Below are 21427 nucleotides of genomic sequence, written 5' to 3'. Positions count from 1 at the left end.
ACTTCATTTCATGATAGTATTGCACTATTAGTTGAAGTACCATGCAGTTGTTGGGTACATGTGTACTGTTTGCCTGTACATTTGAGTTTAATTATACTCTTGGACTATATTGTTTTTTATTTGTATTTATATTCAAATTTTATTCTATATACTTTTAATTGTTATTATTTTTTTATTTTCTCTTTCTGCCTTTGGCACTTTGAATCCCTTGTGGTACAACATTTACAAAGTGTGAGAAACTTCATTTCACTCCCATCCATCTAAAGAAAAGATCCTGAATATTTCATTGTACAACTTAAGTATTGGCGGTTGGCCGCCAACCGGGGCCGCCAACTATATACATTTCTTTGCAAGCAACACATTGATTTTCAAATTCAGATTTATTTATGTCAAATACAAAGTCCCTTTACAAATACTAAAGAGAAAAAAGAAGTGTATACTGAGTTCTGAGGGACTAACGTGTCTAACCAAAACTTGATTCTATGTTCATCTGAAGGAGCTAAAACAAAGACAAGACTGCAGTTTGACAACATAAAGAGGGTTTATTGATCAGTTCGTTCTTTACATCTGTAACTGTTTCTATAGATATACATTCAATATTCTTTCTGTGGTGTCAAACCAGTTGAACTGCATGATTAGTGTTAATTTATCCTTGAAAAAAACAAACTTGTACATGTACAACAGTTCCTTATGAAGCCTACCACAGTATTTCCTGTGTAGTGCACATACTGTACTAGGGAAGGGCTTTGGGTAGACAGAGGTGGACAGATTTATAGGTGTAATGGCCTTGTTTTCTTTGATTTTTTTTCGTTACAAAAACCACGTGTTTCTTGCTATACCTATAGTTCATAAATACAGTATATATTATAACCATTCATCTTGTGCTAAAATCAAAGCTGTGCTGCAGTCAGTTAAAAAAAAACTGGACATCAATAACATACGGTGAAATGGGCTTGCCTGTATAAATTGTTTACAACTTAATGTAAACAGTGATTTTACAGTGTTTTTAATGTCTAATATGCTCAAATCTAAAGCGTTGTATTTATTATTTTACAGAGACATAAAACAGAGTAAATGTGTGCAAGTTTACAGTTGTCCAAAGTGTTTGTGTTTTGGTGTTGTACTTTTATATTTGCACTAAAGCCTGGAGAAACAGAGACATTTAAAACAGGAAAAAATTATGATTTTTTTTGGACAGAGCCATGTTGTAATGATGTAAACAGCTCTTTTACATACATATTTACTCAGTCACTCATTGGTTATATAGATGGGTGCCATGGTTACCAAATCACGTGTACGATAAAGAACACAATACCACAGAAATCAACACCGATCTCGCTGCCGCCAAACTACCTGCAAATTCCTTCTCTGTCCGTGTGTCTGCAGGATATTTAAACAATCTACAGGAGCATGAGGCAAACCATTACATTTATAAACAGTAATGATCAATTAAAATAATGGTCGAAAACAGAACAGAACAAATAAAAGAGACAAAATATTCTGTGGACGGTCACACAGAATGTTGAATATATTACATCGATGTGCGGACGGTCTGATCATCAGCCGGACAAACGCTCTAGAAGTTCAGTGTCTCTGACATCATCTTCCACCAGTCCATCAGCTCCTCCCGCTCCTCCTCCTTCCTCTCTATCAGAGACTCCAGCTCAAAGTCCACCTGAGATGGAGAGACAGCGACATGGAGACAGATGTTGAGTTAACGGGTTTTTTCTTATTCTACAGTTTAAGATTTTTTTATTTATTCAGACTTAAACTCTTTCCCAAGGGCTTTAAAGAATAAGGCTGTTCTTATTCTATATATTTGTATGATGGCCAAACCCCCAGATGTATTAGTCCGTCTCTCTCAATACTTTCCATCTTCCATACCCTATATGTGGCTCTAAGCCCCAAACCATTTCATTCATAAGTCATAAATCTTTAAAATACAGGTCACACATACATTGTTTATCGAGTTTCATTTTACTAAAAGCACTGTAGTCGCATAAAAGAAGGTAACAGAGGTAAACTAAAGGTTTTAAAATAAAGCTTTGTTTCAAACAGTCACAAGCCAAAAACTTTAAGCACCTTTAATTTAAGTCATCAAATTCTACTTGATATCGAATCCAAACTGACACTTGTATGTATCAAATATACAGTATCTTCTCTGCTAGAGCTGCCTGATTAGAGTGATCAAGTTACAGTTTTTACATCAAAATATTTTACCAAATAATTCCCTAATGTGTTGTACTTAATTCTAATTTACATGCCCTAATATTAGAATATTTATACTAAATTTGCCAGAGTGAACCAAGCTGCTTTTTGTACACAGACTTTTCATTGGCAGCGCAAACATATTGGATGATTTTTATTTAAGGATAGTGCTAAAACTGTCAGGTCCTCTGCCACCTTCCCTTTTGTAAATATGAAGTGAGCACACGGTGAATGAGAGGCAGATTTTAGATTTGGTTGATTTGTCTGTGAGTCTTACTCTGGTTGCAGGGCTGAATGGAACAGCCACCTTCTTGATGACAGTCAGGTATCCTGGGGCAGAGGCTCCCACTTTGTAGTTTCCTGGAGCCAGGAGGCGCCAGTAGTCTCCATCTTTGGCTACAAAACACAGATTTTCCCATTAATGCATGTATGTAAACAACAAACACAACACAACGGATCCTCTTAACACAGAGCGTTTTGAGCGCCTCTTACTATCTGTGATGCAGTACTAGCTATCTCCACCAGACAGCATCACAACACCAACAATTGTGTGAATTTGCATCAGATGCTCATACCTGTGGTGATGTCATGGGCAATGCCCTCCACAGAGATGGTGGCATTGGAAATGGGGTTTCCCTGGAGGTCACGCACGTAGCCCTTTACACCACGGTGAACCTACGGACACAAACAACGAGGCACACTGAAGGATTGGTTCAAGGAGAGAGGGAAAGGTGCTTTTTTGGAAAATACACAAAGACATATGGGATGCTTTACTTGACTGTAAGAATTCATGGACCCTGGGAATAAAATGCATAAGCTTTCTTCTACAGAAAAACAACAACAAAAAACAATGTTGTGTTTGCAAAGGTGGAAGTAGTGATGTGTTGTCAAACCACAACAAATCATCTGGTCTGACTTTGAGAGACAACGGTTTATGTCCTATCGCCATCTAAAGGTCAATATTTGTCTCGTTTTACTACGAAGACTTCTTGGCCATAGCTCATCATACACATTTTAATTTACCCCATGTATTAAAACCATTAAGATTTTATTCACCTGAGATAGAACATCATCATTTTATTTATTTCGAGTCTTCGCTTTTTCGAATAGTAATTTAGACCTTATAGAGATTCATTAACAAAAGAGTTCAACTTATGCAATTCATCAGTCAAACCAGACATATTTAGGACATACACACGTGGACAAAATTGTTGGAACCCTTCCGTTAAAGAAAGAAAAACCCACAATGGTCACTGAAATAACTTGAAACTGACAAAAGTAATAATAAATAAAATTTACCGAAAATTAACTAATGAAAATCAGACATTGCTTTTGAATTGTGGTTCAACAGAATCATTTTAAAAAACAAACTAATGAAAATGGCCTGGACAAAAATGATGGTACCCTTAACTTAATATTTTGTTGCACAACCTTTTGAGGCAATCACTGCAATCAAGCGATTTCTGTAACTCTCAATGAGACTTCTGCACCTGTCAACAGGTATTTTGGCCCACTCCTCGTGAGCAAACTGCTCCAGCTGTCTCAGGTTTGAAGGGTGCCTTCTCCAGAATGCATGTTTCAGCTCCTTCCACAGATGTTCAATAGGATTTAGATCAGGGCTCATAGAAGGCCACTTCAGAATAGTCCAATGATTTACTCTTAGCCATTCTTGGGTGTTTTTAGCTGTGTGTTTTGGGTCATTATCCTGTTGGAGGACCCATGACCTGCGACTGAGACCAAGCTTTCTGACACTGGGCAGCACATTTCGCTCCAGAATGCCTTGATAGTCTTGAGATTTCATTGTACCCTGCACAGATTCAAGACACCCTGTGCCAGATGTAGCAAAGCAGCCCCAGAACATAACCGAGCCTCCTCCATGTTTCACAGTAGGTACAGTGTTCTTTTCTTTGTATGCTTCATTTTTGCGTCTGTGAACATAGAGCTGATGTGACCTGCCAAAAAGCTCCAGTTTTGTCTCATCTGTCCAAAGGACATTCTCCCAGAAGCTTTGTGGCTTGTCAATATGCATTTTGGCAAATTCCAGTCTCGCTTTTTTATGATTTGCTTTCAACAGTGGTGTCCTCCTCGGTCGTCTTCCATGAAGTCCACTTTGGCTCAAACAGCGACGGATGGTGCGATCTGACACTGATGGACCTTGACCTTGGAGTTCACCTCTAATCTCTTTGGAAGTTGTTCTGGGCTCTTTGGTTACCATTCGTATTATCCGTCTCTTCATTTTGTCATCAATTTTCCTCTTGCGGCCACGTCCAGGGAGGTTGGCTACAGTCCCGTGGACCTTAAACTTCTGAATAATATGTGAAACTGTAGTCACAGGAACATCAAGCTGCTTGGAGATGGTCTTATAGCCTTTACCTTTAACATGCTTGTCTATAATTTTCTTTCTAATCTCCTGAGACAACTCTCTCCTTAGCTTTCTGTGGTCCATGTTCTGTGTGGTACAAACCATGATACCAAACAGCACAGTGACTACTTTTCACCCTTTAAACAGGCAGACTGACTGATTACAAGTTTGAAGACACCTGTGATGCTAATTAGAGGACACACCTTAGTTTAACATGTCCTTATGGTCTAATTATTTTCAATCTTTTCTAGGGGTACCATCATTTTTGTCCAGGCCATTTTCATTAGTTTGTTTTTTAAAATGATTCTGTTGAACCACAATTCAAAAGCAATGTCTGATTTGTATTAGTTAATTTTCAGTATTCTTTTTATTTATTATTACTTTAGTCAGTTTCAAGTTATTTCAGTGACCATTGTGGGTTTTTCTTTCTTTAACGGAAGGGTACCAACAATTTTGTCCACGTGTGTATATTCCTTTAGTCCTGTCGGTGCTGCGTACCTGCTCGATGTAGTTGACCAGTGAGTTGCGGTTCTGCTCCCAGTAGGTCTTGAGTTTGTCCTCACTGGGGAACTTGTCACAACTGAGCTCCAGAGTGATCTCAAAACAGTTGCTGCTGAGGTAGTTGAAATCCTGCATTCCTGTAACAGGTCGGGAAAATCAAAAAACAGGGAAAAGGAGAGCAATACTTATTATAATGAAATAAAGTGGCAGGAAGTAGAGAAGGAGAATATGAAAAATAAAACGTACAGATTTAGACATTTATGATGAAAATCAAAACCTAGTAAGTCATGTTTTGCTGATTTTCAGAAGACAGATATATTTTATTAAAAGTCTTTAAAAAGACATGTTAGTTTCTTAAGACTGTTGCTTCAATAACATTTTAAAAAGATCAGTCCATTGCCCTAGTTATCAGGGGTTTCCTAGATAGATTAAAACAGTGGGGGTTGTGATTGCACACATCAGGGGCTTTCTGGATCTTACCTCCTGGCACGCTGTACCAGGCCCCTCCGTTGGTGATGCCATCTTTGAAGCTGGAGTCATCATCGTTCTTACGGCAGGGGGTCGGTTGGGGTCGGACATGACTGGGTTGTACATGGAGTAGGCCTTCGCCAGAGACTTGAACGTCACATCATCAGGACTGGAGCTGTACTCATGGGTAGAGCCTTTGAGGAGGAACAAGAGGGAACAAACAAGCGCACAATGTTTAGACAGCAGCTGTGACAAAGTATTAATGAACCAAACACCCGCATCTGCAACACATTAAACGTGTGCCTGCGAAAACTAATTTTGTTTACTCTGAGTAATAACGCACAGGAAGTCGTAGATGGAAACATTTCCCATCTGATTTAAATTAACGTTACGACATTCTGAAGAAAAACTAATTAAAATGTTGTTGTTTAATTTATGGGTTAAATATTTGTCTCATTAAATGAGTGGAAACATTCTCATATAGAGCAAAGGAACATTTTATACACAGTTTAACAACCCAAAAACAGAAAAACAAGGGTGTGTTTGGGATTGTGTGTCTAAAAACGTGTGTTCACATACCGGTGCGGGTCTCATCATACGGGTAGTTGGCCACCACGTCTCCTCCATGAAGGTTAGCTGAGAGGACGAAGGGGATGTCCATGACCCAGTGGATCACTGCCTTGGTCTCTGGAGCCAGCTGCAAATGCAAAAACACATAAATGACTTACACTTAAAAATACATACTGCACCTTCAAGCAAGTCAAAGAAGCCATTCTGTACCTAAAAAAATACTACATCCAACCTTCACACACCAGGTTTCCTATAAAGCATTAAAGGAGAAGTCTGGTGATATTCTATATTTTTCTTATTTATTCTACTGATGAGTGAAGCCTGTTTTATTTCACTGTGCCACAGAGCTCCATCACTGCAGATCACACTGTTGCATTGGGGGACATGTTTCTTCATGTTGATGAACATGGACTTTGTAGTTTATTTTAAACCTGCAATAAGGCTGCAATGATTCTATTTGGCCACTTGGGGGCAGCAGAAACATGCCATTTCATCAGAGATAGTGACAGAGAACCAATACTGTGAATTGACCAGACAGCGAAACAATGAGTTATAAAAACACATCAAAGCCTATAGCAAGCTTTAGATTTTGGTGATTATTCTCTATGTTCAACACTACCAGACACCCATTTACACTGTCAGTTGTTTCACATTGTCATTTGTTATAGTTACTGTAAAAAATTTGATTATATCTGCTCTATAATCTCACATATACCATCCTGCTGACTCACTATTCAATTCAATTCAATTCAGTTTATTTTGTATAGCCCAGAATCACAAATTACAAATTTGCCTCAGAGGGCTTTACAATCTGTACACATGCGACATCCTCTGTCCTAGAGAAGCAAATGTTTTTTATCCGCACTTAAAAATAGCCCCAAAGGAAATGCACAACTTAATCCTGTTTGAGAAGAGTTAGCTGAAAACTACAGTGGTCAGATGTATAGTTATTGGTTTGTTTGTTTTTAAAAAGAAGGAAATATTTTAATTACACTTCATACTATGTATTTTTATGTTATATATATATATATTTGTGGCCCATTTATAAAGATTTACATGATCAGTAGGTACTAATCGGTTTAGGGCTGAATGCCACAGACGGGTTAGATAAGTTGTTACTGAGTGACGTGTTGTTGTTTTGGTCTTTCCGTGGGATTTGTTGACAATAAGAAACACCACCAGTCTTGTCCTTTAATCCTTTACATTGTCTGTTTCAATACCTTGGTGTTTTCATCCACTGCCTTCTTCATATTTTGCAGCAGGTGGTTGTTGGCTCCGCCCTCCCGCTCATTGATGTAGATGATGCGGTCCAGATCGGGGAAGTTGCGGTTCAGATCCACCCCCTGTGCGTTACTGCGGCCGACGAACCAGTCCTTGATCTCTCCCGGCTGAGCAGGAAACAGGAGATAATGTTCAGACATAAACAAGAGTGAAGGGAAGCCGAGACTGTGTCTGGAGATTTTAATAACTACTATCCATGCTGTGTATGTGTGATTAAAGCCAAGAGTTGCTGTTGCTAAATCCATGTTTCTTGTTTTGTAATCTTAATCTGTCTGGTGGTTAATCCTCGGATCGGGTTGGTGTGAGCACACCGTGTCTCTGTCGTGCTTTGTCATTAACCTGTGAAGCGGCCTTCTCGAAGCCGTCTGGGTTCATGGAGGGCATGAAGTGGATGCGTGTCTTGTGGACGAGGTCAATGATGGTCTCGTTGCCCTGCTGGTACTGGTTGCACAGGTACTGGGCCAGGTAGATGAGCAGCTCTCGGCCCACGGCCTCGTTGCCGTGCATATTGGCGATGTATTTAAACTCAGGCTCTCCTGCAGGAAAGAGACACAGACGGAGCTTTAATTCTACATGCTGTACTCCACCTTTATCTCCATCATTACAGCAGCAACATTTTACAAAGGAGGAGGATTTTCACAAGGTTGACAAAGAACGCACCTTTCACCAGCTGAAACTAATCACATTTCACACAACTGGGTCACTTGATCACAAAGAGAAATGTCACAATGACGTCACCACCTTTGTGAGAAGAAGCCATTTTAGTCGGTAATCATGGAAACAAACGCGTACCTCTTATCAACCAAGAGAAGGCCACTGATAAAGCATTATCATATCACCATGGACACACACACACACACCATTAGACTAAAGCACTGGATCCTCACTCTCCGGCAGTGACCAACACACTGACTCATCAGCTAAAAGGTTAAACGCAATTGAACTTTGCAGTCCAGAACTCCATTTGTCCAATAATGACTGAGAGACGGTGGCTTATTGAGTCACGCTGCCAGGTTTGTTCTGCCTGAATAGCTGGAGTGACAGGTCTGGGGTCAGGTTCTACAACATAACAGAGAGTTTGACTTCAGGACATGTGTGTTACAAAATCAGGGGTTTCTGCAACATGTAAACTTCCTGCTGTTTGTAGCTTAACAATCCCTGAGTCACCATTCATGCTGACAATACAAAAAAAAGCACAAATGAGTAATTTTTCACATGTGAAATATAATATTTCAGCACTGAAATATTTGCAGTAATTCAGCAGCAAAACAGCATTTTAAATTATTATACAAGCACAGTTTTTTAAGCCATTTTACATATAAAAATGTGGGTTTTATCTTCAAGTAAAAGGGTAGACAAGATAAAAAACAGAGAAAAAACAGCAAATATTCACATTTAAAAAGAAGGAACCAGAAACTATTTGACATATCAGAATTATTTGACATAACAGAATGTTAATTAATCAATTTATCATCTTTTCTGAATGTTCCTTGTTTAACTTAAGTTTGCCATGTCCGCGTACAGGCATAAAAACATGACGAGACTGCTTTCTCTTTGCTTGCTCTGCTTCCCTTCATCATAGGAGCTATTGGTTTTATAATTAATAGATATTCATATCACCATCCTCAGTAAAGCTGTGTTTTAATGACCGTCTGTTTAATATACTAATTAGCTGATCCTACTCTACTGTGCGTCTCCTCATGCATGCAAATACAAACACATGCACAAGAGAGAATGCTACTAAGGAGTTATATAAAGCCCTTTAACAAAATGACAAAGAGCGTGACAAAGTATGAGCTACGGTGTACATTACATTACATTACATTACAGTCATTTAGCAGACTGTGCGCACTGTTTTGATCTATTGATTTATCTACAAACCAGACATTAGTGGCTTTCTGTGGCTGTATGAGAATAAAGAGCTCTGAGGAATAAAATAAAAGTATTTTGTTCAGATCAGTTACGAGTTATGAAATGGAGCCCAAGAGTGGCAGATGGTGAAGGTTGTGTGTGTGTGTGTGTGTGTGTGTGTGTGTGTGTGTGTGTGTGTGTGTGTGTGTGTGTGTGTGTGTGTGTGTGTGTGTGTGTGTGTGTGTGTGTGTGTGTGTGTGTGTTGTTTGAAGCCAAATTGCAGCAGGGCTCCATTTTTTATTGGGGGCCTTTTGTGTGTGTGTTTTTTCTTTTTTCTTGTTTTTACCTCTACTCTGATTTGGCCAATTATTAGGGATTATTTTTCACTTTTCACTTAATTTAATTTTTTTGCCTGAATAAAAATAATGCTTTCAAGATGCAAGTGTACATGTGTGTCAATATTTCAACATTTGCATTTTTTCTGATCCACTTCAGCGTATTTCTCTGAGTGTTTGATGTGTCCCAGTGGCTACACACACCGCCCAGCACACATCTGGTAGTCAGGTTATTTTTAAACGCTCGAATCTGGTTCCTACTAATGATTTCAAGACTACAATTAACTCTTTCTGTTCTGACGTTGGTGGATGGTTTTTACAGGCTTCAGAGGCCTGACAGAGCTGTCAAATACATGCACTCACACGTTCATACACCCGCACGCACACTTTGAAGTCGGACTCTGTCGAAATGAGTTACTTTGATTCAAGCGATTACACAGATGTTCAGTATCTGGAGACCTTTCCTTTCTTCAACACATGTAGGAATTGATGAGTTTAGGTTGCAAGGCAGGTGGGAGGGGGGTTAATTCAGTACATGCATTGTTTTGTATTAATATCAGATAACAGATCTACAATTTTTGACCACCAAGCATGATGCAACACTGCGTAGGTGGAACAAATCCAAATGTTGTTGATCCTCTGGGGCCAAATGTGTCTTCTCCCTTTTTTTCCCTAAATGTATTCTTCTGTCTGTACCGCGCTGAGCTTTTATTCTCTTGTGCAAACACATAAAGTAAAAAAAAAAGTGCACATGTAAATTTCACATGCAAAAACTTCACGTATGGGCACATATTGTTTTTACGACATGTGATAAGAATTTCCCGTTTGTAAGTGTTTGTACATGTAAAGCAAAGAGGGTGTACAGTGTGCACACCCAACACAACCTGGGTTCAGGTACAGGACAACAGCAGTGTACGAAGGAGAAAGAGGGGCAGTTTGCACATTAAATATTGAAAACTTCCCAAATAATTTATGATGCAGCATTCAGACCTTCAAGGATCTTCTTAAGGAAAATACAGGGATATAAGCAAATGTCTTGGGTGTTAATTTATGTCATGAGTTTCCAGATCATAGCTAAAGCTGTCATTTTAATTGCAACTGCAATTAATTGCCTCATTGTTAAGTCTATAAAATATTGTGTAAAATATGATGTCTTGTTTTGTCAAAATAAAGCAGTAGCTAATTAATATTTTGTCACTCTACTAATGAGCTGCTTAATTGTTTCCATTCTAGAAGCTAATAGACGGCTAATTGAAGAAGAACTTGAAGAACTTGGATAGTGGTATTTAAAAATTTTGTGAGCTTGCAATATCATTAATATAATGTGGAAAAACCTCTCCTCTACCTTGGTTTTCACACATTTCACATGTATAAACACATGAAAGAGATTATTTTAAATATCCCCTAACACTAAATATCTTTAAAATGTGTGTTAAAGTCTGACGTTGCACATCTCTTCACCTAAACTGCAGGGTATTTGGTCTCTCCGCAGGTCGATATAACACATCTGAGGCTGACGAAACCCACTGCATCATATAACGCTTAGTCAGGATTTGTCATAAGTGTCTGGAAGGTGATCAATACTGTCTCCTAGGTGACCACGTAATAATGACTGCTGCTGCAACGACATTAGGGAAGCACCACATTAGAGTGCTCTCAGTCGTCGTGGCAACCCTGACACAGGCAGGTGCTTAGGGAGACAAATCAACCGGGAGATTGAGTAAACACACTCTTACTCGTGTACACACACACACACACACACACACACACACACACACACATGCGCGCGCGCGAGCACACAGTCATATATATATATACAAGCAGTTTGTTAGCAACTGACTGACTTCCAGCTCTGACATCTGATATTACACAGACATATAAAGAGGAGGGAGAGCGCCACACATGTAAAATAAAAAAATAGAAAATGCTTTATGGTATAATAAATGATACATGTACGGAAAGCCAAAGTCCCTAAACTTCTCCTAGCTAGCGTCTGCGGTAACTCAACCAGATTCCTCTCTGTATTATATTTTATTTTCACGACAAAATACAACAAACATCGGCGAGTTGTCCACTCCAAATGTAGTGTTTTATATGTACTAAGGCTCCAACTATAATTATATTTTATATCAATTAATCTGCAGATTATTTTCTCAATTCATTTATTAACTGTTTGGTGTAGATCCCATTGTGATGCCAAATATATTCTGTTGACAGAATTGATAAATTTTGTAAATAGTTGTTCATGTATTAATACTTTAATTGTCGTATATGCTGAGTCTCAGCCACTGGCACATTGTCAAAGCGTTGTGGGGGCTGTAGTCTAACTAACAATAGAGCTGCTGTTCTTTGAGTGGAAAAATGAAAAATGTTAGAAAAAGCTTATAAAGCGGAAAACCAAATCGACATGTTTCAGCTTTCTGAGAAAGAATAATATAAGAAACCTTGAACATGAGACTAACAGAGGACTGTCTACTGCTTGTATGGCAAATACACGGCATTACATCAAGTAACGACACGTAGTATGTTTGGATTTAGCATATGAAGCACGACAAAATCAATTGCAAGACAGCAAATAGTGATGAAAATCAAGAGAATAAAAGGAATGGTGGAAAGAGACAGAACATGAAAATATGCGCAGGAAAAAGCCAGAAGCAGAAAAGAGGCTTTGGCAGCAGAAGAAGCAAAGCGACTTGAAAAAGAAGAAGAAGAAGAAGAAGAAGAAGAAGAAGAAGAAGAAGAAGAAGAAGAAGAAGAAGAAGAAGAAGAAGAAGAAGAAGAAGAAGTTGGAGCAGAGTGAAGGCAGAGAGGCGGGGATGCATGTCGGTGTCTGATGTATAATAAATGACCTCTGGCTGGTGCATTGGCCTTTCTCTCATCTTCTTTCCGTTTCTGTCTCTCCCTTATTCCCTCTACATCCCTCTTCTTCTCCCTTGTCATCCCAACGTTCCCGTTTTCTCAATCATCATTCCTTTCCTTTCTTTTTTTTTTTAATCTCTGTTTTTCATCAGCTCGTCAATCTTTTCAGCTGTTTTTGTTATCTTTGCTCGAGGAGTTTCCTCACAGCTAAAAATGTCCAAACAATGTACTGGGTTTACATTCTATATTCTCCTCCATTTAAATGTGCACTAAAAAAATCCATGTCTGCCTGTGTTTCACTTCATAGTCAATACGTTCATTCTTGATGTGACCATGACAATATCTTGCAGTGTCACACTTTGACAGAGCATCTGTGTGCGTGGCCTCTTATGATTACACACTTCCACTGTCGTCTGATTAAACAGTCCACAGGAGATGGTCTGCAGCATATTGGATGAAGCAGTAACTCTCCTCATACTGACATGTTTTTTTTCACCTTCAGACAAAGCCAAACCCATTACAAGATAGGGTTTCTCCTCATACTATAAGCCTTCTAAATAGTTCCAGACACGAGAATCAAAAGAGTTTAGCCAGAGCCCCTTTCACTGGAGAGAAAAACCTCTCTTTTCAGCTCTTGTTCAGTCAAATATGACCCAGCTGCAACAAGTAAACACCTCCTTCTAATGAGAAAACATGTGGCCCATGTTCAGTGGTGGAGGAGGTGTTCAGATCCTTTACTTTACTACTAAAGTAGCGATATCACAATATAAAACTAGTCCATCAAACAGAGATGTCCTGCATTCAAAATCTGACTTAAGACAATGTACATTAATACTGTAATATATTTATTGTTCATATTTGTTGTATATGTGTTAACGTGTACTTTTAATAACTATGAATACTGTTGGGTAGTTCAATCAGCAGAAATTACATTTTATATATAATTTGTAAAGTCAGTAGTAGGTGTAATGGTATCTGATGGATGTAATTGAATCAACACCACCAAATAAGATTATCAAAGGTAGCTACCGTCAAACACTAGTAAATGGTAATTAAATTAAATCAACCCCATATTAATGGACGCTTGATTGTAGAGCTGCAATGATTCGTTGATTAAGTCGTCAAGCAACTGTTTTGATCATCAATCAATCGTTTATCTTATCATTAATGAAAGTACATTTTCAACAATTATATTCGGGGGGCCCTCCGCCTCACAACCCCCCGCTGGGAGACTCCACCAGGAGGATCGAAGGCGCTCTGGAGAGAAACCGTCGCTACTGAAGCAACTCAAGCAGCCTTCTGCTTTCCTCCCGGCAGTAGTCTCCTAGCAGCGTGGAGCAGAGACCCACTGTTTCAATTATTTTCTTTAACCAGTATAACGTTAGCATGATAATATGGGCATGATTAAAGGGCGTTAACATTATTTTATTTATTCAGAATTGGACCACGCGTCAACCTCCGGTTCTGAAGAGTAAAGCCAATGCGAAAGTGTCTGAAACTTGCATTCTTTGTACTGACCAGCAGGTGGCGACCCCTCTGGTTGCAAAAAGAAGCCCGATTGTTGGTAAGTCTACGAGAAATAGACCCTACTTTGCGCTTGATTTATAGTAAACATAGTAAACATGATTTTATGGTCACAATAACTAGTTTTAAGTCTTCTTCAATACAGCATGATGTTCATTTAGTACACTACTGTCTCATTTAGAGTAAAATAGACCATAAAGGTGAGTATGCTTTAGGGCAGGCTTACTGTGATTGACAGGTTGCTTCCATTAGCAGAGACGCATACGACATCTCTATGTCACTCCTCAGCATTCCGAATAAAGTCTGCTTATCGGTGAAAAAAAACAACAACATGGCGACGGCAGTAATTCAATATGGCGACGGCAAAATCGCCAAACTCGAGGCTTGTAAGCGGCATTCTACAAACCAATGGGTGACGTCACCATGACTACGTACACTCCTCATGTACATTATATGGTCTGATCACCTACACCTCCCCAGTGTATTTAAACCCTGTGTTACTCTGTCTCAGTGCCAGTTCGTCTTTCTTCTTTGTGTCAAGCGTTCCAGCAGTTTCCTAGAGTACAAGTTCCTGTTTTTTGTTCATCTGCCTGTTTTTTCTCCGACCCTAACCCTGACTGAATTGTTTGCCTGTTCTGACTGCCTTTCCCTGTACCGAACTTCATCTGATAAGTAAATACTTGTAAAATGTAAAAGTGTATGTAAAACATGTTTATTTCTGTGAGGAATCTGGGTGTGACCCTGGATGACCAACTGCATCGGTTACACGCTCCTGCAGATTCCTCCTCTACAACATCAGGAGGATTCGCCCCTTCCTCACTGAGGAGACGGCGCAGGTGCTCATCCAGGCTCTGGTCATCTCCCGCCTGGACTACTGCAACTCACTACTTGCCGGAGCCCCGGCGTCGGCCATCAGACCCCTGGAGCTTGTCCAGAAAGCTGCAGCTCGTCTGGTGTTCAAGAGCCCCAGGTTCTCCCACATAACTTCCCTTCTCCGTTCTCTACACTGGCTCCCTGTAAGAGCTCGCATCCAGTTTAAGACTCTGGTGCTAGCCTACAGGGCAGTGAAAGGAACAGCTCCTTCCTATCTCCAGGCCATGTCAAGCCCTACACCCCCGCCCGACCACTTCGCTCTGCTGCCTCGGGGCGATTGGTTGTCCCGTCGCTCAGAGGTCCCTGCGGCCGATCCACCCGGACACAGCTTTTTTCTGTCCTGGCCCCTCAGTGGTGGAATGAACTCCCCACTGACGTCAGGACAGCAGAGTCACTGCCCATCTTTCGGCGCAGGCTGAAAACTCACCTCTTCAAGAAGTACTACCCAGAGCCTTCCTCGTAGCACTTATTGCATTCGTATTAGTTTGTTTCACTTATTGTATTTGTATCAGTGCGTTGCACTTATTGTATTCATATTAGTTTGTTGCACCTATTGTATTCGTATTAGTTTGTTTCTGTACTTTTGCTCTGGTTTATGCTCTTAGATGCTTGTTTAAGAAAGGAGATGCACTTATGACTTCTGGTGACTAGTTCTCTTGAATACCTATGTTGAATACACTTCTTGTAAGTCGATTTGGATAAAAGCGTCTGCTAAATGACCGTAATGTAATGTAATTTCTACTGTAAAGTTGGGCACTTTAACATGGAAGTCTGTGCAGATTGATTTGTTTTTGGAGCCAGCTTCAAATGGTCATTCGAACAACCGCACTTTCTGGCACTTTGGTTTAAGTGTGCATTACCATCCCTCCATTACCCATGTTCCTACACTGCATGCACAGCAAATGAATATGTAACCAGTGTATCTACACACTCTTTCAGCTATAGATACTTCCTGTGCCGCAGTGTGTGACAGATGGCTGCTCGCTGACAGATGCGTGAGCTCAGGACCGTCGTCCTCCGGAGCCGGCCGGCAAGCCAGCCAACCACGAGCTGCCAGTCAGCTCAGTGCACTAAGCCGATCTGTTGCCCCGGCAACTGCCATTTCCGCTCCACCTTACACACTGCGGGGTCAGATAAAATATTGGTAGGGAACCTTTAAAGGGGAAGCTTTGAAGTGTTTCCGGTCTTTTGCAGATTGCACACACACAAACACACATGTTTATCTTTTCTACCGCTGACTCTGAAACATGTTTTTCTTCCTCCACTCTCCTCTGGCCCGGCGGTCTCTGGAGCTCCTCTCCGTTTCATCCCCCTCCTTTTTGCCCTGGATGTTTTGCTCAGCAGAGGCGGAAGGAGAGGAGAGGAGAGGAGAGGAGAGGAGAGGAGAGGAGAGGAGAGGAGGGGAGAGGAGGGGAGAGGAGAGGAGGGGGAGCTGCCTCTGTTGGTGAAGCAGCAGCTTGGAAACTCATCTGGTAGTAATAAGGTCTCCGCAACGCTACTGTGACTCATGCCTGCACACACCCACCAGACTATTACGGGATTATTTAGTACGCACGTACGGCCATTAGACTCTGTGACCATGCAAGCAGCTAAACACACACAATCCATGGTGCTCCGACCACACAATTAAAGCCAGAGAAGAAAATACACCTTTACACAAACACGCTATATCAGACGTATAGTTAAAATGAACTAAAACTGTAAACCATATGTACTATAATTACATGCAATGTTGTTGTTTTTTATCTTTTGAGGGGCTCTGATTCAGCATAACTAAATGAATCACTTCCTGTTGTATGTAACAGTTAAATCTCCTTAAGGTTCAATGTATTACAGGATTATCTATTCATGTTGCAATATTGATCTAGGTGCCAACACATCCTCCTCTAACTATCAGGAGTACAAAATGTACCTTTTGGAAAACAATTACGGTACACAATTTTCTGAATGCACTGAAGTTTACTTTGTTTTGGATTTAGGGGTTGAAGGGTTCAATTTTGTTTGGTTTATTAGCAACATTGGAATATGTTTATAAAATGCAATATGTCAGGGATTGAAGTCCTGGACTTATTTCCATCATTGACCCTGGTGTTTTCACGGTCTAATAACCTTTAACAGGATCGGTCTCCAGCCAATATCAGCTTCTTTCATTAGAAAATTATAATCTTAAAAACTAGAATATAATGTGTGGTTTAATTCCAGCCTGACATAAAACACACATAAAGTAAAGGAACATCCAGGTAATTTGGCTCTCAGTGTTTGTCTCCATTACACAAACAGCTTGAGATAACTCAGGCCCGTCCACTTCGTTTCCAGACAGCTTTTGAAACACAGGTACAACCAGATTCCTTTTAACAGAGAAACCAGTCTTACATATTGTCTGGAGATTGTATCATATATTTTTCCTACTCCTGCCGTAACCATTGAATGACTTCAGGAAATTGACCTTTAAGTGATGCATGGAAATACACATACATGTCGATTTTTCCTCTATTCAGGCGTGACCGTAGAAAAGGTGCATTGCATCTAAAAACAGCCTGTGGAGGTTTGCAGTTCCTGTGGCTGCTCTGTAAACTGCCCTTCAAACCAATAAGTCTCACATTTGCCTTCTGCTTCTACTCTATGGTTCCATCCAGCCTGCAGTCCTGACAGTCCTGACAGCATGAAGGAGTGTGATGGAGATGATGTAAAGTCATGACACCACCCAGGTCTACTGAGGAACATAATGTCTGTTCTAAACCCATCAAGACTTCATTTAATATTCAGTCAAACGCTTCCTCCTTTGGATGCTGTGCGTGAACTCTTTTCTCTCATATGTTGCAGACAACACTGCTGATACATCCGCTATTGATTGGAAGGGATGTTCATTGAAAACGCATCCCAATGAGCAGCGGCATCATCCCCCTGAATTAGGATGGAGTTTTTTTTGGTTTTTTTCCTCAGCATCACGACTCTAGATAAGCCCGAACAGATCTTTATCAACCAGCAAAATGGCGGCTTTGCCTGGCTGATCCCACAATCTATCATCTAGATTCCTCCAAAGTGATGCAGCAGCCCCCCCCCCCCCCCCACCCACCCCGTGCGCGCACCATGTCACGCACGCGACACACCTGCGCTCCTCCTCTACTGTCTGTCCCCATTTAAACCACACGTCAACCACAACGGGTCGTTTCTGAACAGACCCGTTACATTAAAAACAAGAGCTTCACAGCAGGCGGCTATGCGCAATAGCGCGTGAGGTGTGTGTGTGTGTGTGTGTGTGTGTGTGTGTGTGTGTGTGTGTGTGTGTGTGTGTGTGTGTGTGTGTGTGTGATATCAGCAGCGTGAGGTGATGGGTGCCTACAGTGAAGGAAAAAAGGGAGCGGGGATGGGGATGGGGATGGGGATGGGGATGGGGATGGGATGGGGATGGGGATGGGGATGGGGATGGGGATGGGATTGGGGATGGAGGGATGGGGATGGAGATGATGGGGATTGGGATGGGGGGGATTGGGGATGGGGATTGGGGATGGGGATGGGGGTGCACATCCACTGCGTTTTGTGTATGCGTAAAAACTGACCTGGCTCGTGCGTCCCCGGGTTGTCGGACATCTCCAGCACCAGCAGCTCGCGGCCCTCGAAGCTCTCCCCGATGGTGTAGATGCGGCTGATGGTCGGACACTGCAGCCACACCGACACCAGCGCCTTCCGCAGCTCCTCGTAGCGGTGGTACTCGAAGGAGATCTCCCCCTCGGTACCGGCGGCGCGCACCAGTGCGACCAGTGCGGCCCCGAATAAAAGCACCATGGACGTGGACTGTTTCATTTCGTCGTGTCCTCTTTTCCCCCTCTAAGCCCTTGTCTGTCTTCCTGCCTGCGGCTCGGTCCCAAGCCTTATCTGTCTGTGTGCTGCAGCCTCGCTGTAGGGCTATAAATATCTCTCTCTCTCTCTCTCTGCTGCTGCCTCTCTCTCTCTCCCTCTCTCCGTCTGTGATGCACTGCTCCACCTGAGCGCAGACTCCCTCCAGAGGCAAGGACCACAGAAAGACTGACACATCCGGTCACACTTTTCAAAATAATGACATGTTCTGTCTCCAAGAGATTAAAAACAGAAGGGTTCTATTTTTTTTTTTGTTCTGAGATCAAATGCGACGAATTGAAGATAAGATGAAGTTGAACTTTATCTAGCCCGAGAGAAATTGTTGAAAAGTAGGAAAGAGGGTAAATGTGAAATATAACATCTTTAGACAAAGAACAGTCTAAACCCTAAGTGTTCATTATCAATAAATAAATAAGCATTACCAAATATTTAGACAAGATATATGACCCTTCAATGTGAAATTAAATTGCTAACAATAATCATATTATTATGTAATATTATCTCTTCCTGCTTCTGGCACAATAACATTTTATTCCATCAGCAGTGAAACACACGATCTGCTCTGTTCATCTAGAAGGACTGACAAAGACAGAAAATGAGCATCATAAAAAAAAAAATTGCTCATTTGGGATAATATGCAGCAAACTTTTTAGAAATGCATGTTAAAATAAAAATTGTTGGAATGAAATAAAACTGACATGCATTAGTTCTGTTATTGTGAAAAGAAGCTGGAAGAAAAAACCCTTTATAACATTGACGTTAAAAAACAATAGTCTTATTCACCATTCCATGGTCACAATGCACACTTTTCTATTTATTTTATTAGAATTTTTAGTTACTGAATTAATATTAAACCCTTTCGGTTTGAAGCTATTGCTTATTTATCTATAGCTTGTATAAGGATCACTTTTTAATTTGTTATCACAGCTCTATATCATATAAAGGTTTTCTACGAAAACACAAGAAAGCCTCAAAAGCTAAAAAGGAGATGCTTTTAAAATCAAATCAGCATGTTCAGCCTGTGTGTCATGACTCCATTGTGTAGTTTGAAAACACTTTATTGTTCTGTAAATTTAGCATCAACAATCAATTAATGAGTTCATCATCCGGAAATGAGTGATCAAGATTTTCAATCATCAATCAATCAGGTATTTATGAAGTCAAAAATGCTGATTCCAACTTGGCAAATTAGAAGGTTTATTGCAAATTTTTGTTTTGTATCATTGATATCTGTTTTTTATGAATATGATATAAAATACCTTTAATTTTGGACTGTTGGTCCGACAAAGCACGCAATGTGAAGATTTAAACATGGTAATTACAACTAAATCAAATCTGCTGGTGGAAAAAAACCCATAAAACATTGTGACTTATTTATAACAAAGTCATTAATTTGACTGATTTATTTAATAATGTGTTTCAGAGTGTGTGGGACAATGTTGTCCATTAATTTACTCACTGTAACTAACATTTGGTCCTCGGTGTATAAAACTCACTTCCTGTTTGGTGGCTGCTGCTGCTGGCTGACTTGACGCAGCAGTAGGGGTGTGTCCACAGTGCAGCAGAGAGGAGATGAAGGGAACCTTCAGTATCAGCCACCTCCTCCATCAGCCCACACTTGTCTACAACAGAGTCTGCAGAGAACATGCAGATCTGTGATGTTCATCTCAGAAATGTCTGAGCCTAAACAGTCACTCAGTCCTGTGTAGAAATGTGACAATTATTACCAATATCTTCTTAAGGGGAGACACTACAGGTGATTATGATTTATCATCATGAAACTCCCCCAGTTCATTACTTACATTAAGGCAATATCTTTGGAATTAGAGTTTTTTGAACATGTGTGTTTGAATACTCAATTGAGTCATATTAAAGACAAAGGTTTAAACAGAGATAATTTGGGATATCTCTTTGAACCACACCAGGTTTTCAGGAACACAATGTTCTATTAATCAGGCTATGAATGATTTATAGAACAAACCCCTCTGTAAAAACCTTGTGCATATAAACGTTTTGTGTGTGAAAGTGTTACTGAAGTGGAGATTTCTGGCTTAAAAAAAAAATACTAATATATATCAGTATAAAACTAACCCAGTAGATTACTTACTTTAAGACTTTTTTTTTTCTTGCACTACAAGTTTTATGAAATGTAATGTTTAAATATGCAAATGAGGCATGACCTAATACCAACATTAGGTGAATTTAGAGGAAATCTACGGATACGTAGTAAAAAAACAGCCAAATATGCATTTGGGATGTTTCTTTCCACTTGTATGAAAGAAAACATGTTATGGAAGCAAAATAGCCCAAAATCTCAAAATTGACCAGTGCATGAAAAACTGTGTTTTTGTGGTGTTTCCACCTAAAACCTTGACACGTTTATTGTGAACTGAAAAGCTCAGTGTCTTTCTGGATCAAATTCAGACACAACCAAACTCTTTTTCAAATTGGCTTATATATTTATGATAAAAACAGAAAACCCAAACATTTTGTTTGTTTTTGTAAAATCAAGACAGAATTTATTTATTTATTTGTACAGATTTAAACAAAACAGGCTTGAACAACCTGGAAGTGCCCTATGAGTCGATCCCTCTTCATCAAAATGTTCACATGGATTCGCATCAAACATGTCGACTTGAGTGGTAACACGACGTTACTCTCTGACTCAGCTTAACTCAAGAGGAAGCGCTAAAGTGCTCAGACATTCAGAGGTATACAGAAAGAATTTCACAAGAAA

At 40.2% G+C, this 21427-nt stretch overlaps 1 protein-coding gene across 1 annotated transcript; it reads right to left on the bottom strand.

The window, feature by feature from the left end:
• Positions 1–531: 531 nt before the first annotated feature.
• On the bottom strand, positions 532–18724 carry cpe (carboxypeptidase E). The gene is given in 10 exon segments (XM_054604590.1): positions 532–1675; positions 2486–2604; positions 2784–2883; positions 5069–5208; positions 5552–5632; positions 5635–5733; positions 6119–6236; positions 7330–7497; positions 7730–7926; positions 18393–18724. Coding segments are annotated over 10 exon segments (1365 nt in total). The 5' UTR covers positions 18637–18724; the 3' UTR covers positions 532–1576.
• Positions 18725–21427: the final 2703 nt, after the last annotated feature.

The sequence above is a fragment of the Anoplopoma fimbria genome, chromosome 9 (genome assembly GCF_027596085.1).
Source record: "Anoplopoma fimbria isolate UVic2021 breed Golden Eagle Sablefish chromosome 9, Afim_UVic_2022, whole genome shotgun sequence".
In the NCBI taxonomy this organism is placed as follows: Eukaryota; Metazoa; Chordata; class Actinopteri; order Perciformes; family Anoplopomatidae; genus Anoplopoma; species Anoplopoma fimbria.
Note: the sequence above shows the minus strand (reverse complement) of the source record. Positions and strands in the feature narration are given on the sequence as shown.